Here is a 14,142-nt window from a genome sequence, read left to right on the forward strand (position 1 = left end):
GGTAGTGCTGAATTTTATTGGGAAAATAGGAATGAGCCAGCATTTCTAATTCTTTTTTTAATATTGATTTTTTAGTTATAGGTGGACACAATATCTGTATTCTATTTTTATGTGGTGCTGAGGATTGAATCCAGTGCCTCACACATGCCAGGCGAGTGCTCTACCGCTGAGCTACAACCCCAGCCCCTCTAATTCTTAATTTTTATCTGTATTATGCTAATATTTTAGTGTGGCCATGTCCTTATTTGACCCAGTTGACCCACTGTCAGCTTCTTGGTCTCTTTAATGTATTACATGAGTAATTTGGATACCATTTCCAACTTATTTTCTGAACTCTTCACTAAGCCAGTAATAGGAATAAGCTGTTTACTAATTAATACAACCCAAGGGCTAAAAAATATGGGAACATACATAGTCACAGACCATTGAAAAGTAAGGTCAGATGTCCACAAGGTGGGAATCTGCACATCTGTAAACCTGCCAGAGGGAAGCAATCAGTGACAGAGTCGTCGTCACCAGGGCCTCTTCCTAGGCACTGGAGGACCCTGGAGTAGGCCTCTTGGGGGTCCGTCTTCCTTCATTTCAACAGATGTTGAATCAGTGACTCCGTCTGCCTAGGCACTGTAGCAGATGCTGAGGACAGGAGGGTGACATGTTTCCAGTCCTTACAGAATTTATTGTCTGCTGAAGGAGAAAGACACAAATATTTGTGAAATAATCACAGTTCATGTGGTTAAAAATGACTGGTGTCCTGTTCAAGAGCCGTGGGGACACAGAGAGAATAAGGACCATGGCCTGCCCCTTGGGAAAGGCTCCATGGCGGATGGAAATTCCATTTTCTTTTAAACAAACCCATGAACAGGAAAACACTTTGGTTCCTCTCCAAAGCTAATTCAGTAGATGAATATCCGAGATGCGCCCAAAGTGTGGAAAATGAAGGACTTGCTCTCCCTGATATGCACTCCCGTAATGGGGCTGTCACCAGAGCAGGGCGTTGCTGGCTTAGCAATGCATGACTTATGGACCAGAGTCAGATGCTCAAACCGAAGTGCAGACAAGTCCCCAAGGGCCCGGCTGAGATGCAGGTGCTTGTTCCAGAGGTCTGCATGAGAGGGGATAGTCAGGTGCAAGTGGTAGGAACTTGAGGTTGGGGTGTGGTTCCAGAGACTGGGCCCGCTGTGCTGACCCCATTTCACTTTTGAGAAACTGTTTACCTGAAGCCCTGCCTGACCTAAGTCCACAAGATATGATCCACAGGATATGTCACATTCCTCAGCACTACCTGACATCTGCAGGAGAAATGCAGGCCTTGAAATGCTGATAAGAACACAGTTACCCTGAAGCGGGAACTTCTGTGACCTTTACACAGACCAGATCCCGAGCTCAGGGAGATAAGAATTAATTTCTCCTACCCGGAACATCTGAAGAACAGGTTCCAGTTAGAACTGGTGGCCCAGGCCAAAGTCATGGCAGTGGGGACTTGGAACTTTGATATCATCCTGTTGTGAGTCAAAAATCAAGAGGTGGACCTGGGCAGGGCTCTCTGGAAACTTCCCTGGGACCCCCGATAAAACTGGAGGGCAGACCGGGTGCAGTGGCAGGTGCCTGTAATCCCAGGGGCTTGGGAGGCTGAGACAGGAGGATCGTGAGTTCAAAGCCAGCCTCAGCAACGTCGAGGCACTAAGCAACTCAGTGAGACCCTGTCTCTAAATAAAATACAAAAAGGGCTGAGGGTGTGGCTCGGTGGTCAAGGACCCCAGAGTTTGATCCTCAGTGCCAAAAACAAAACAAGAAGCTGGATGGCGGGAGAGGCACGCCCACCTCTCCTCTCTGAGAGGACCCACTCTCTGCCTTGAGAGAGCCCCCTTTCCCTTTTCCTAGCCCTTCTAATAAACTCATCCCTGTCACTCTGAACAACATGTCTGAAACCTTTCTGATTTGATCACAAGAATCAGGGTTTGAAACTTCTGGTGCCTGGGTTTCCTGGAAGGCTTTGTGGCACACTGTGCTCCCGAGATCCCGTGTCCCTCAGTGGATCCTGGTGAGCAGCACGCTGCTCAAGGGCCAGAGCGGATCTCAGGGTGGACCTGCATCTGGCAGACCATGGAGGCGGGGAAGGGGCGACTTATTCCATGGGTCCCAAGCCAGATTCTTTCAGGACTGGGAAATGACACACAGTACATGTGTTGTTTTTGTACTTAAAGAGAAAATCGTGAGAGAGAAAAAACTAAGAACATCCAATGACCCACTTTGCTTTCATTCTTCACGATGTCTTTGGGCAGCTTTATGGCCTCTGGGGTCTGGGTGGACCCACTGCAGCATTTACCTTAGCCAGGGGCTTGGGGCGGGCAGCTCTCAGCAGTGTTGTGGGCTGATTTTTAAGTCATGTGTGACTGTGGCTGGAGAACCCTGCAGGCGTGTTGGCTGTGTACTGTTGACAGGGTCTGAGTCAGAGCTGTTGCTGTCGGTGCTTAACATGGTCTCTCTTCTCCCGTCCCCTTCCCCTCAGGCCTCAACCATGTTGCGAGCCTCCTTGGCACCCGTGTAAGTAATCGCTCTTGGAAAATCTTATTAATGAGGACAGCTAGATGTCAAACTGGAATTCACAGTAGCTTTAATAGACACCCAGCAGTGGGCACTGAGGCAGCTCCCACCAGGTTTGCAGGCTCATTCGCAGGTACCGTTGCTCCCCCGTGTCTTCCCTGGGCCAGGGTTGGAGCCAGAACCTCATGCTACCAGAGTGTCTTCTTAGTTTTCTTGAATTTGAGGCGTTCCTCTGTCTTTCATGGCCTTGACAATTTTGAAAAATCCTGACCTAGTGATTTACAATTGGAATTTGCAAAGTAGCTCTGTTGATTTTTAAATTCAGAATAGTATGTGCCTCCGAAAACAGCATCGAAGCAGCCACGGTGCGCTCCGTGGGCTTCCTGCTGGGTGCCGAAGAGGGGCGCTCCGCCCGCAGCTGCTCATTGAGAGCTCAGCTGTTGCCTTCTCTTCCGGCCCCTTCCATGGAACCTCTACAAGAATCTCCTTTTGTCCAGTGAAAGCTAATCCTGAAAAAGCTGGCATGTCATTTTTCATTGTGTAAGTCACACGAGTTCATTATAGGAAACCAGCATGCCCGGACTCCCTCCTCCCAGAACCGATTCCCCTCCACCCTCAGAACAAGGGCAGCCCTGCATCTTCCCTGTTCTCACCAAACAGGGAAGTGTGTCTCCACTTAATACTGTGTGTCTCCTTTTCCCCCTTGATACTGGAGATATTTTTCTTTTTTCTTTTTCTTTTTTTCTTTTGGTATTTATTTATTTATTTATTTATTTATTTGGTACCAGGGATTGAACCACTGAGTCACATCCCAGCCCTTTTTATTTTTTGAGACAGGGTCTTGCTAAGTTGCTTAGGTCCTTGCTGTGTTGCTGAGGCTGGCTTTGAACTTGTGATCCTCCTCAGCCTCCCAAGCTGCTGGGATTATAGGCATGTACCACCAACCCTGGCTTAGGTTTTTATTTTGAATTAATTACAGATTCACAGAAACTGAGGCCCCCCCATTTCCCCAGTGGTGACTGTGTCTGGTCAACAGGAGGAAGTCGTTTTGGCACTGTGCTGTCACCTACACCACGGGCCTCATTCGGTTCTCTTCATTTTCCCCACTTTCTAACCTTTTGTTCAATAAACCAAAATGTGGAGATACTTGTTTTAGGGACAAGGAGTCTGAAGGGACTGGTTCCTTCTGTTTTTGGCTAAGCGGGGGCAGGTCTTGGGTTCGTCCAAGCTGGGCAGATCTTTAATCAGAGATCTAATCGGACCCCTGGCTTCCCTGGGATCTTTAAACTTGGGGTCCTCTGGGCAGGCTTAGCAAACTGTCCCTCTCACTGTGTGTCCCAGCCCCTCGCTCCCAGTCCTCCACCTCCACAGTGGTCCATCCGGCCCCTGCTCCCTTACAAGTTGCTTCCTGGCCCCTGTTCTATGGTACTCATTCCCCAGGCTTGAGAGGGGCAATGGCTTTGGGTGTGCAGATAAACCCCTCAGGTACTGCTGGTGCTAATAGTCTGAGGGCTTTGCCAGGAATTCTGAATAGAACTTGGATGGAAAATTTAGGAGCCTCCAGGGTGACTTCTCCCCACCACAGGCCTAAGCCTATTCAGGCAGAGGCTCTTCATTTTAGAGAAACCATAACACAAAACCTTGGTCCATCTAACAGAACTGGCCGAGCTGAGCTGGCTGAGTCTGGAGGGCGGGCAGCGGGGCCACTGCTAGTCCCTCTGGCTGATCAGGTCCAGAGCAGGTGTGTGGATGGTCAGGAGGTGTCATTGTTTTTGTCTTTGAACTTGTGACGTGAGTAGGAAACTGAAGGATGTCCCGTTGCTGCCCTCCCTGGATTATGAGAAACTGAAGAAGGATTTGATCTGGGGGAGCGACCGCTTGAAAGCCTTCTTGTTGCAGGCTCTGCGCTGGGTAGGTACCTTTCCCTTGATGTCAGAAAACAAAAAACAAAAGCAAGCCCAGTGCTGCTCTTCTTGGCTGGCTACCATGCTTGTATCTTGTAACCCTTCTACTGGAGATCTTCCTTTCTGCTCCCGATGCCACCAAGAACTAGAGTTCAGAGCAGCTCCTGAGGGCAGCTCTGGCCTTTCTAAGACCCCTACTTTGGCATCACAGTTGCTGTTGCCATCACGCTGTGACGTGACGACGAGCTGCAGTCAAGGCCTCTCCTGGGCGAGAGCTGCCGGCACAGCTCCCAGCGCAGCCAGGCCTGCTGGGAGGGAGGCCCAAGACTCCGGTATTCAGATGTCACGGGGCCGGCCTCCAGGGCAAAGACCAGTCTTTAGGGGAAATAAAGCCTCCTCTGAGGCCTCGGATCCTCACAGTCCCCAGCCTGACAGCAGCAGCGTGAACCAGCCATGGGTTCTCAGGTTCAGTCTCACACCCTCCACACACTCAACACTTACTAAGGGCTGCGGAGAGCTGCTGCTTACGTGAATTTTATCTACTGATATTTTACAGTATTGGAAATTACAACTGAGAAACTTAAAATATGTAAAGTGAACAATAAACAAATGAACATGTTAACATAAATGACATTTTTATTAAAAACCACAACAACTTTCTAATCAACAAAGTCAACGAGAAGGGTGCATCGTTTCACGTGTTTGCAGGTTTCTTCATGTCAGCAACATGGAGGACAGCTGGATTCTCGAATCTGCTCTTGCATTCTATTTGCCAAGTGCCACGCTTCATATAGCCCCTGAGAGACTGATCATGAATATAGGGGTCATATTGTAGTAGAATTGTGAAAATAATCGTGTCCTTGTAGGCCCAAGCCCTTGAAAGGGCTTGGGTACACCGGGTTCCCTGGACTCACTTGAGGACTGCCGGCATCCCCCCTTGATGGCGGGCCCTCTACCTGGATGACCATTCTGCCTCACCCTGTATTTGCAGCAGGCCCTTTCATGGATCCCCTAATTTTAGAGTATCTTGACTAATTTCCCCCATCTGGGGACGAATCAGTCCTGCTCCCTGCTGGTCTGGTGGTGCATCTGGAAGATGACTTGAGGACACAGGGAGAGTCCTGTGGCCAGGCCATGGCGTCTGCTCTGGTTCCACTGGGGTCAGTTGGCCCCATGGGTGGGCCACTTGAGGGTCTCCCGGGCTGTCCCCGCCGTGCCCTCTGCTCGGCTTAGCAGACTCACTTCCTATTTGGCTCTTGGTTTGCCACCTAGCACTTCCTCTCAGCCCACGCTTCTCCCAAGCCTCTGGCTGAGACAGGACGTTGCTCTGCTGAGAGAAGAACATTGTCACAGGAAAAATAAGGCTTTTTAATGATTTTGTCTCCGTCCCCCTCCAGGGCCCCGCCCCAGCCCCTGGCCCCTGCCTCAACCTCAGTGAGCTTGAGAGGGGGCAGCAGCTCCCTGTGTGGCCTTCTTGGCACCTTCCTCCTCCAGGAGAGGCCCCTCTTCCTATAGGGCCTTCCCGCCATGATGGTGGGCACCTGCCTCCCCGGTTCTCCTCGTCCTGTCAGCTCTCCCCTCAGCCACTGTTCCTTCTGGCCTTGCCCAGGGTGTTCTCTCCAGCCAGAAGCAGGGCCTGCAGCCTCAGGATGTTTATCTAGTGAGGTTTTCCTGGAAAAATAAGCACATTTGCCCACTTCAGTTCCATGGCTTTTTCGCTTCCCCACTCATACCGCACACGCCCATGTGCACGAGCACATTCCACGTGCTCCAAGTGAAACCTTCTTCTTCCCTGCAGACATTACGTAAGCCCTTACTTAGAGCCACACAACAGACCTGTGGACTTTGCAGTCTACAGAAGTCCTGCCAGCTCCCCACCGGGCACGCTCACACTTCGCTGAGTATGGCTCTGTGGGTCCCTTAGGGTGTGTTCCAAGACCTCCCATCAGCCCCACGCCCCACCCATGAGCCACTCGGTTCTGCCCTGTGTTTGTACCTTCTTGAGTTGGGCCATGCTTCCCCACCCCTCCACTCACCTTCCCCTGCTGGCTAACGGTCCATTCACCCTGCGGAGCCAACTCTTGCCTCTCTAGGGTGACAGGTGCTCTCTCATCTGCACACTGATGACCTGGGCATCATGCCCCTTTCCCTCTGAGGAGACTTCACATATGAAGCTGACTCCATTATCCCCGACATCACCCATCTCCTAAGATGTCCCCCGCATCACCTTATTGATTGGCTGGCTGGCTAACCAACCTCCCCACTTGGCTAGTATTTATTTTGCTTGGTTCAGTGTATAGTCACTGGTGGAGTTTTAACTGCCGTTTAAACCGTAGCTGCTGTATGGGAGTTTTTCTCCTGTTAACACTTAGGTCCTGTTACTTTTGTTTTTCTTCCCTCCAGCGCTTGACCACATCCCATCCTGGGGAGCAGAGGGAGACGGTTCTGCAGGCGTACATCAGCAACGACCTCCTGGACTGTCATAGCCACAACCAGGTGGGTAAGAGGTGGGCAGAGGTCAGCCAGGGCCTGCGGTCCTCGGGACTGACCTTAGCAGGTGGGGAGCTTCTGTTTCCTTGGGCGTCAGCCTTGACCCTGTGAGCTGGGGAGTCTGAGTTTGCTTCTAGCGAGGAGTCCTGAACGAGTTAGCAGGACCTGCTTCATTCTTCTCCGCGGCTCCTTCTGTCGTTTTCTTTTTCTCCAATTCTCAACTCTTTCCCTCCTCCCGCTGCTTACCGTGAGTCCTGAAAACGGAGCGCGACTCAGGGTGCACAGACAGGGAAGCAGATTCAGGCCGTCTAACCTCCTGGTGCTTCCGGTTGTGCCCTGGCCTTTCCCCTAGAAGGAAACACTGTCCTACCTTTAAATCTTGTGGTAAACACACATCACATAAAATTTACCTTCCTAACCACTTTAAACGTTGAGTGGTGTTAGATACAGTCATGATGGTAAGTCGCCACCCCCGTGCGTCTCCATGAGCAGCTCTTTTCACTTTATAATACTGACCCTGTGCCCATTAAGCAACAGCTCCTCTTCCCCTCTCCCCCGGCCCTGAAACCACCATCCTGTGCTCTGTCCCCATGATTTGGACCTCATATAGTATTGGGGTTTTTTGTGACTGGCTTGTTTCACTTACCATAATGTCCTTGAGGTTTATTCATGTTATTATTCAGGTATATATCAGAATTTCTTTCCTTTTAAAGGCTAGATTATCATATTCCATGTATTAGCCTTACAATCCTCATTTTGCTTATCCATTCATCCATCAACGGACACATGGGTTTCTTTCTCCTTTTGGCTGCTGAGAACAGTGCTGTTACAAAATGGATGTTCACATCCTGACTTTGGTGTGAATCATTTCCTGCTTGTCTTTATAGTTTCCCACCATCCCTGAGTCCTGCATGTGCCGTCTGACTTTGTGCTGAGCAGCAGGCACAGACCCTGCTCTGCAGGGAGGTGGAGCTGTGCTCAGGTTAGATGGGGGCACTGGGAGAAGGTGGCATGAATGGATGGTTGGATAATAGTGGGGCACAGCTTTCCCGGGCACTTACTGATCCCCTCTGGGGACATTAGTAGGCAGGGTCAGGAGAGAGTCCTGGGAAGCAGGGCATGTGGCAGGATGGAAAGGCCAGCCAGGTACTAGTTGTCCAGCGATAGTATACATGGGTATATGGCAGAGAAAGCCAGTGCTGAGCTCTCGGTATTTTGGCTTTTTTTTTTTTTCTTTTTTTGAGGCAGAGTCTCACCCTGTTGGCCAGGCTGGTCTTGAACTCCTGGGCTCAAGTGATCCTCCTGCCCCTGCCTCCTTAGTAGCTGGGATGGGACTACAGAACATGCCACTTTGTATTTCAGCCTTTAAGCTCGCTGGTCTGCTTCTGGTTCTCAGGATTTGATTTTGTGAGAACCCTTCTGTGGGGTGGAAAGACTGTCCACAGCTGTCCACACTGCAGGTGTGGGGGGAGGAGGGGCGCCTCTCCGGGTCTTGGTTCTGAGCTCTTTTTCTGAAGCATTTAGCTCCCTGTTTAAAAGTCACCCTGGTGCACTGCTTTGGAATACCTGTGGCGTTTACTGAGACTGCACAGCTTATGTCTAGCAAACCACTTCTAGGTGTACTCCAACAGAAACGGGTCCATGTGTTCACTCAGAAATGTCCAAGATCAGTCACGGTGGTGCAGGCCTGTAATCCCAGCTGCTCAGGAGGCTGAGACAGGAGGATCTCATGTTCAAAGCCAGCCTCAGCAAAAGCAAGGCCCTAAGCAACTCAGTGAGACCCTGTCTCTAAATAAAATACAAAATAGGGCTTGGGATGTGGCTCAGTGGTCGAGTGCCTCTGAGTTCAATCCTAGGTGCCCCTCTGCAAAAATAAGTCCAAGAGTGGTACTGCTTTATAAGATCCCAAACGCTTGATGCAACCCAAATGTCTATCAACAGTAGGAATGAATGTCTGTGATAGATTTGCGACATGGGGTTCAGAGAGCAATGAGAAGGAGCACAGAGAGAACATGGGTGAATCTCACAAACCTGAAAAAAAAAAAGTTGGGTGAAAAGGTCAGGCATGAAAGAATATACAAAATATGATTTCATTTGTGAAAAATTCGAAAACATGCAAAATAAATCTGTGGCAGAAGAAGCCAGGAAAGAAATGTCTCCCTCAGTTTGGAAGGGGGTCCTGAGGCTATAATAATGTTCTGCCTCTTGACCTGGCTACTTGTCACCCACATGTTCACTGTGGAAACTCACAGAGTTCTGTACTTATGACCTGTGCCATCTTCTATATAATTGTTAGACTACAATAAAAAGTAAATATAGAATGTGTACAGGAAGCAGGAGATGAAGCCCTCAATGCAGTGTCCTCGAGTCACCTCTGTTCCCTGTGGGCTGTGGCCCTTTTCATGTGCCTCAGAGCTGTCATCCAATCATCTCCGCACCCAACTCCAGCCATTGTCCCCTCTCTCCGGTATCGCCCTCTTCCTTGACTTGCTCTCTCAGTTGGTGGAGCGCATCCTTTAGTCATAGTCCCTACACGGAGACCACCTGGCAGTTTGGCTTTTGAGATTGTGCCTGAATGAAAATATCTTTGTTTTTTGTGTAGAATTCTGGGTTGTAAATAAATTTTCTGTAGAATTTGGGGACATTTGCTGGTTGTGGTGGCACATGCTTATGATCGTAGCAACCTGGGCATCTGAGACAGGTGAATCCCAAGTCTAAGGCCAGCCTGGGCAACTTAGAACCTGTCTCAAAATATAAAGGGCTGGGAATGTAGCTCAGTGGTAAACTTCCCTTGGGTTCACTCCCCCCCAAAAAAAGAATTTTGAAGACATTACTTTGTTGTCTTTGGGTTCCAGTTTTGTTTCGTTTTGTTTGTATACTGGGTATTGAACCCAGGGTGCCCTACCACTGAGCTACACTCCCAATCCTTTTTATTTTTTGAGATAGGGTCTTGCTAAGTTGCTGAGGCTGGCCTTGAACTGCAATTCTCCTGCCTCAGCCTCCCTATTAATGGGACTACAGGCATGTAGACCACCGTCCTAGAACCTTAGGGGTCCAGTTTTTTTTTTTTTAAATCTTTATTTTATTTATTTATTTTTTTATGTGATGCTGAGGATTGAACCCAGTGCCTCGCGCATGCGAGGCAAGTGCTCTACCACTGAGCCACAACCCCAGCCCAGGGTTCCAGTTTTGTTGTTGAGAATCCAAAGTCATTCTGATTCCTGATCTTTTGTATGTGGTCTTTTTTCCTCTCTAGAAGCACATGGGAGCATGGTGAGTCTTCTCTTTATCACCACAGTTCAGAGGTCCCCCTGGATGTGCTTCATGAAGTGCATTTTGGTCCCTTGTTGTGGGCCCTTTGAATCTGATAGTTTTATTTCTGGGAATTTTCTTTATTTTGTTGATGATTTTTTTCCTCTGTTTTCTCTTTTCCTAAATGTCAACCCTTCTGAACTGTTGTTTTGTTAATTTTTCTCTCATATTCTCTATCTTTTTCTTTTTGTTGTACTTTCTAGGAGGTTTCTTTGTTTATGTTTTCCATAGTTCCTGTTGAGTTTTTTGTTAACTCAGAGCATTTGCTTCTTTCCTGGATACAATACAGTTTCTTATGTCTCGAGGTATTGGTGACAAAGTTTTTATTTAGTTTTGGTTCTCCCCTCGCTCACAGTCTGGTCTCCAGGGAGGCCCCCTCTTTGGCTCTGTTTTCCATGTCAGAGCCTTTCCTCTGGCTCAGCTCCACTGAGGAGAGCTGGGGGGCCATGGGCTGGGAGCCACTGATTTCAGTCTCTAGTTCTTTGCCCTGGGGTGGTCACTTTCCTCCGAGAAGAGTCTCCTCGTGTCCTGCAGAGAGGTAAGGATCTGGTTGCCAGAGTCAGGGTCTGGGAGCCAAGTCGGGGGGGGCAGCTTTTTCATTCTTTATTTAGACACCCCCCTCCATTTGGTGCAGAACCTAGCCCCCCTGAGCCTACTGTCCCCAGTCCAGAGACCCTCTATGCCACCCTCACATAAGAACACCCCTGTGCCCCTGCACCACCCTTGGAGGTGACAGGAGCAGCATGGAGTCCAGCTGCTTCTTTAACACTTTTCACTCATTTGTCTGGTTCCCCCAGTCCGTTGGCCTTTTGGGGAGTACGCAGTGGAACTTGGGTGCTTCCCCCTTGCCCACTGTGGCCTTGGGTCTGGTGTTCCAGGCCTGCATTGCCACTTTTAGAGTAGCGTTGACATTTTTCGTTCTGTTGGTTCAGTCCTTAATTTAGATCTTATTTATTTATTTATTTATTTATTTTTGAAGTTGGGACTGAATCCAGGGGCACTTTACCACTCACCCCAGTCCTTTTATTGATTATTTTGAGACAGGGTCTCACTAAGTTGCCATCCTCCTGCCTCAGCCTTCTGCTTCTCTGGGCCCACCCCTACACCCAGCTTAATTTAGAAAACCCTTTTCCTGTAGCCTGCTGTGGATTGGAGGGAGCCAGCTCAGATGCCCTGACCTGGTGACGCTCAGCAATAGTGACAGCCAACAGCCTCGCTTCCTGTGTGCCAGCGGCTGTGCTGCGTGTTTTGCGTGGTTAATTCATCTAATTTAGAAGTCTGGATAAATTCTTTTTGCCAAGTCTCATCAGGTGTTATTTGAAACCAAGACTTCCAGAGGAGAAGTTTGGCTTTGGTCTGTCCCCTCCAGTCAGTCCAGGCAGAGGAAGGGAGCAACCAGAGCTGCTGAGGCGGCTGTCGCCTTGCCCCCCTCCTCACGGAGCCCCCGTCCTCTCCACATTCGTCCCCACAGAGGAGCGTGCTGCAGTTGCTGCACTCCAAGAGCGAGGTGGTGCGGCAGTACATGGCCAGGCTCGTCAACGCTTTGGCGTCACTAGCAGAAGGTAAGGCACAGCTTCGCAGAGCAGAGCAGAGCGGCTCTGTGCAGGTGTTCCCCCCACATTTCTTAAAGATGAAATATGTTTCCTCATTTTATTACTGTTTAATTCATTGGAAGTCTCTTGTAAAAATTAAACATTCTTGTCATAGTGCTTTAATTTGTTTTTATTAGTTATTGATGGACCTTTATTTATTTATTTGTTTCTATGCCGTGCTGAGAATTGAACTCAGTGCCTCACACATGCTAGGCAAGTGCTCTACCACTGGGCCCCAGCCCCAGCCCCATGCTGTAATCTCCATCAGCAAATTTTGTTTCTTTCGAAAGAGCTGATTTTGTAACCCTTCTTGTTTTATCACTTTGGGCTGGAACAATACTATTTAGATTACTTTCAAGTGTGTAACAGGTTATGCTTTTTCTATAGTTTTCTACTTAAAGGCAAAATAAGGTTGGTGAAGCAATGAAAGCTGATTCCAATAAGCAGTGTACCACTTCCATCAATAGAATATAATCTCTTAAATTAAAGGATTTGAGAATTTAAAAAATAACATGCCACCATAAATGAATTAAAAATGATCTTGCAAAGGGCCGTTATTTTCCATAATTCTTACTTATTTGAGCTGTGGAAATAAAATGGAAATAAAAAGAGTTTTCAAATTATGGATACACAATACTCCAAAATTTTATTATCCATTCATCTGTTCATTATCACATTCATTCAGCAGACATTTATTATAGTCTAGGCAATGTGCCATTGCACTGTTGACACTTGTGTCCAAACATCACACCTGTCTGTCACCAACAAGTCCACAGCAGGTCAGTGCCCATTCAAGGCGTGTTCTAGGATCCTCCCTATGGCTTCCACCTTCTCCAGCCTGGGCCTGCGTCGAGGAACAGGGAGTGTGACCAGAAGCGTTCCTTGGCTGCCCCTGTTGCAAAGACCAGTGGCTCACGGCACAGGCCCTGCCTTTTCTCCGTGCACATCTCACCGTGGGGTTCAGACTGTAGGCATGGAAGACAGTGCTCCCCACAGGAACATGGCGATCGTGAAGAGTGATTTCTCCTCATTACATAGTTGATTGAATAAAACAACTCTTAGAAGAAATGCATTTTAATGATTTCTTTTAGAACAAAAAATTATCTAATATGCAAAGTTGCTGTGTTACATGCAAAGTTTCCATAGCAAGTGATTTGGAGCCCACCAGATTAATTCTTCCTCTCTCCCCTGTTCGTCTGGGGTATCGTTAGGCCGCCTCTACCTGGCCCAGAACACTAAGGTGCTGCGGATGCTGGAGGGAAGGCTGAAGGAGGAGGACAAGGACGTCGTCACCCGGGAAAATATTCTTGGGGCCCTGCAGAAGTTCAGTCTCAGGTGATGATCATGCCATAGGTCATGGGGGTCCTGTGGAGCCTGATTGAGTTTTTTAAGCTGCCATTTAGTGCTTATTTAATTCCCATAACCTGGGAGGCAGATGGTGTTTTTCTGTGAACACTTAGGAGAGTTTGGGTGATTTTCCGAGACAGATATAGAAAGCTTCTCTCTCCTCCAGTAAGCTGCTACACAAGTCTGCTGGGAATGGAGGCACAGTTTTCCAGGGGACATTGGTGGTGTCCAGTAGGTCATTAGTGCCCTCCAGGTGCTGAATTGTTGGATTGTGTCTCAGGCCACATTCGAGGTTGAGAGACAAACATGAATACTCTTCAAGTTGTCTCTAGTCCTCTGTGTGATTGGCAGCCCCTGGGAGTCAGGGCTGTCTCAAGGACACAGGGAGTGTGGCCAAAAGCATTCTTTGGCTGCCCCAGTTGTGGAGACCAGTGGCTCACAGCACAGGCCCTGCCATTTCTCCTTGTGTAATTTACCATGGGGTTCTAGCCCCTGTGTGTCCATCCCAGAACCCTCCTGCTGTGACTTGGAAGCTCCCCGTCAGAAATTGAAAAATCAGGTACTGTTGAACCGATCTGGCACCTGCTAGAGGTTTTTATAAATTGAGAGCTTATTGAAGTATACTTTCCTTACCATAAAATTCACATATTAAGTGTGGAAGTCAATGGCTTTTAGCAGATTTGCTGAGGTGCGCAGCCATCACTACAATCTGATTTTAGAATATTTCTATGACCACGAAAAGAAACCTTGTACCATTTACAGTCCCTCCTTGTTCCTACCCCAGCCCTTGTGACCACCAAACTCCTTTCAGTAGACTGACTTGTCCTGGATGTTTCACAAATGGAATCAGATAATGTGTGTCCTTTTGTGACAGCGTCTTTCACTTAGTGTAATGTTTTCACAGTTCCTTCTTGTCCTAGCCCTTGTCAGTGCTTTGTTCCTTGTTATTGCCG

General features: G+C 48.5%; 1 protein-coding gene and 1 long non-coding RNA gene across 4 annotated transcripts in view; one reads left to right on the forward strand and one right to left on the reverse strand.

Annotated features, from left to right (window-relative positions):
* The window catches only part of Armc9 (armadillo repeat containing 9), a 131,889-nt gene that overhangs the window by 42,034 nt on the left and 75,713 nt on the right, over positions 1-14,142 (forward strand). For all 3 annotated transcript variants that reach the window (XR_006850808.2, XM_046439776.2, XM_046439777.1), the window contains exons 10-14: positions 2,510-2,544; positions 4,344-4,455; positions 6,852-6,944; positions 11,722-11,812; positions 13,054-13,177. Coding sequence is in view for 2 of the 3 variants with exons in the window: in XM_046439776.2 (XP_046295732.1) it covers positions 2,510-2,544; positions 4,344-4,455; positions 6,852-6,944; positions 11,722-11,812; positions 13,054-13,177 (455 nt within the window). In the remaining variant the exon portion in view is untranslated. The remainder of the gene's footprint in view (positions 1-2,509; positions 2,545-4,343; positions 4,456-6,851; positions 6,945-11,721; positions 11,813-13,053; positions 13,178-14,142) is intronic.
* On the reverse strand, positions 5,067-6,167 carry LOC124089614 (uncharacterized). Its single transcript, XR_006850810.2, has 2 exons — positions 5,879-6,167; positions 5,067-5,775 (listed from the first exon to the last, which is right to left on the reverse strand). It is a non-coding gene; the product is annotated as an uncharacterized LOC124089614 (long non-coding RNA).

This window comes from Marmota monax, unplaced genomic scaffold (genome assembly GCF_021218885.2).
Source record: "Marmota monax isolate L192 unplaced genomic scaffold, Marmota_monax_Labrador192_F-V1.1 WCK01_AAM20220418_F8-fsc00041, whole genome shotgun sequence".
Lineage (NCBI taxonomy): Eukaryota > Metazoa > Chordata > Mammalia > Rodentia > Sciuridae > Marmota > Marmota monax.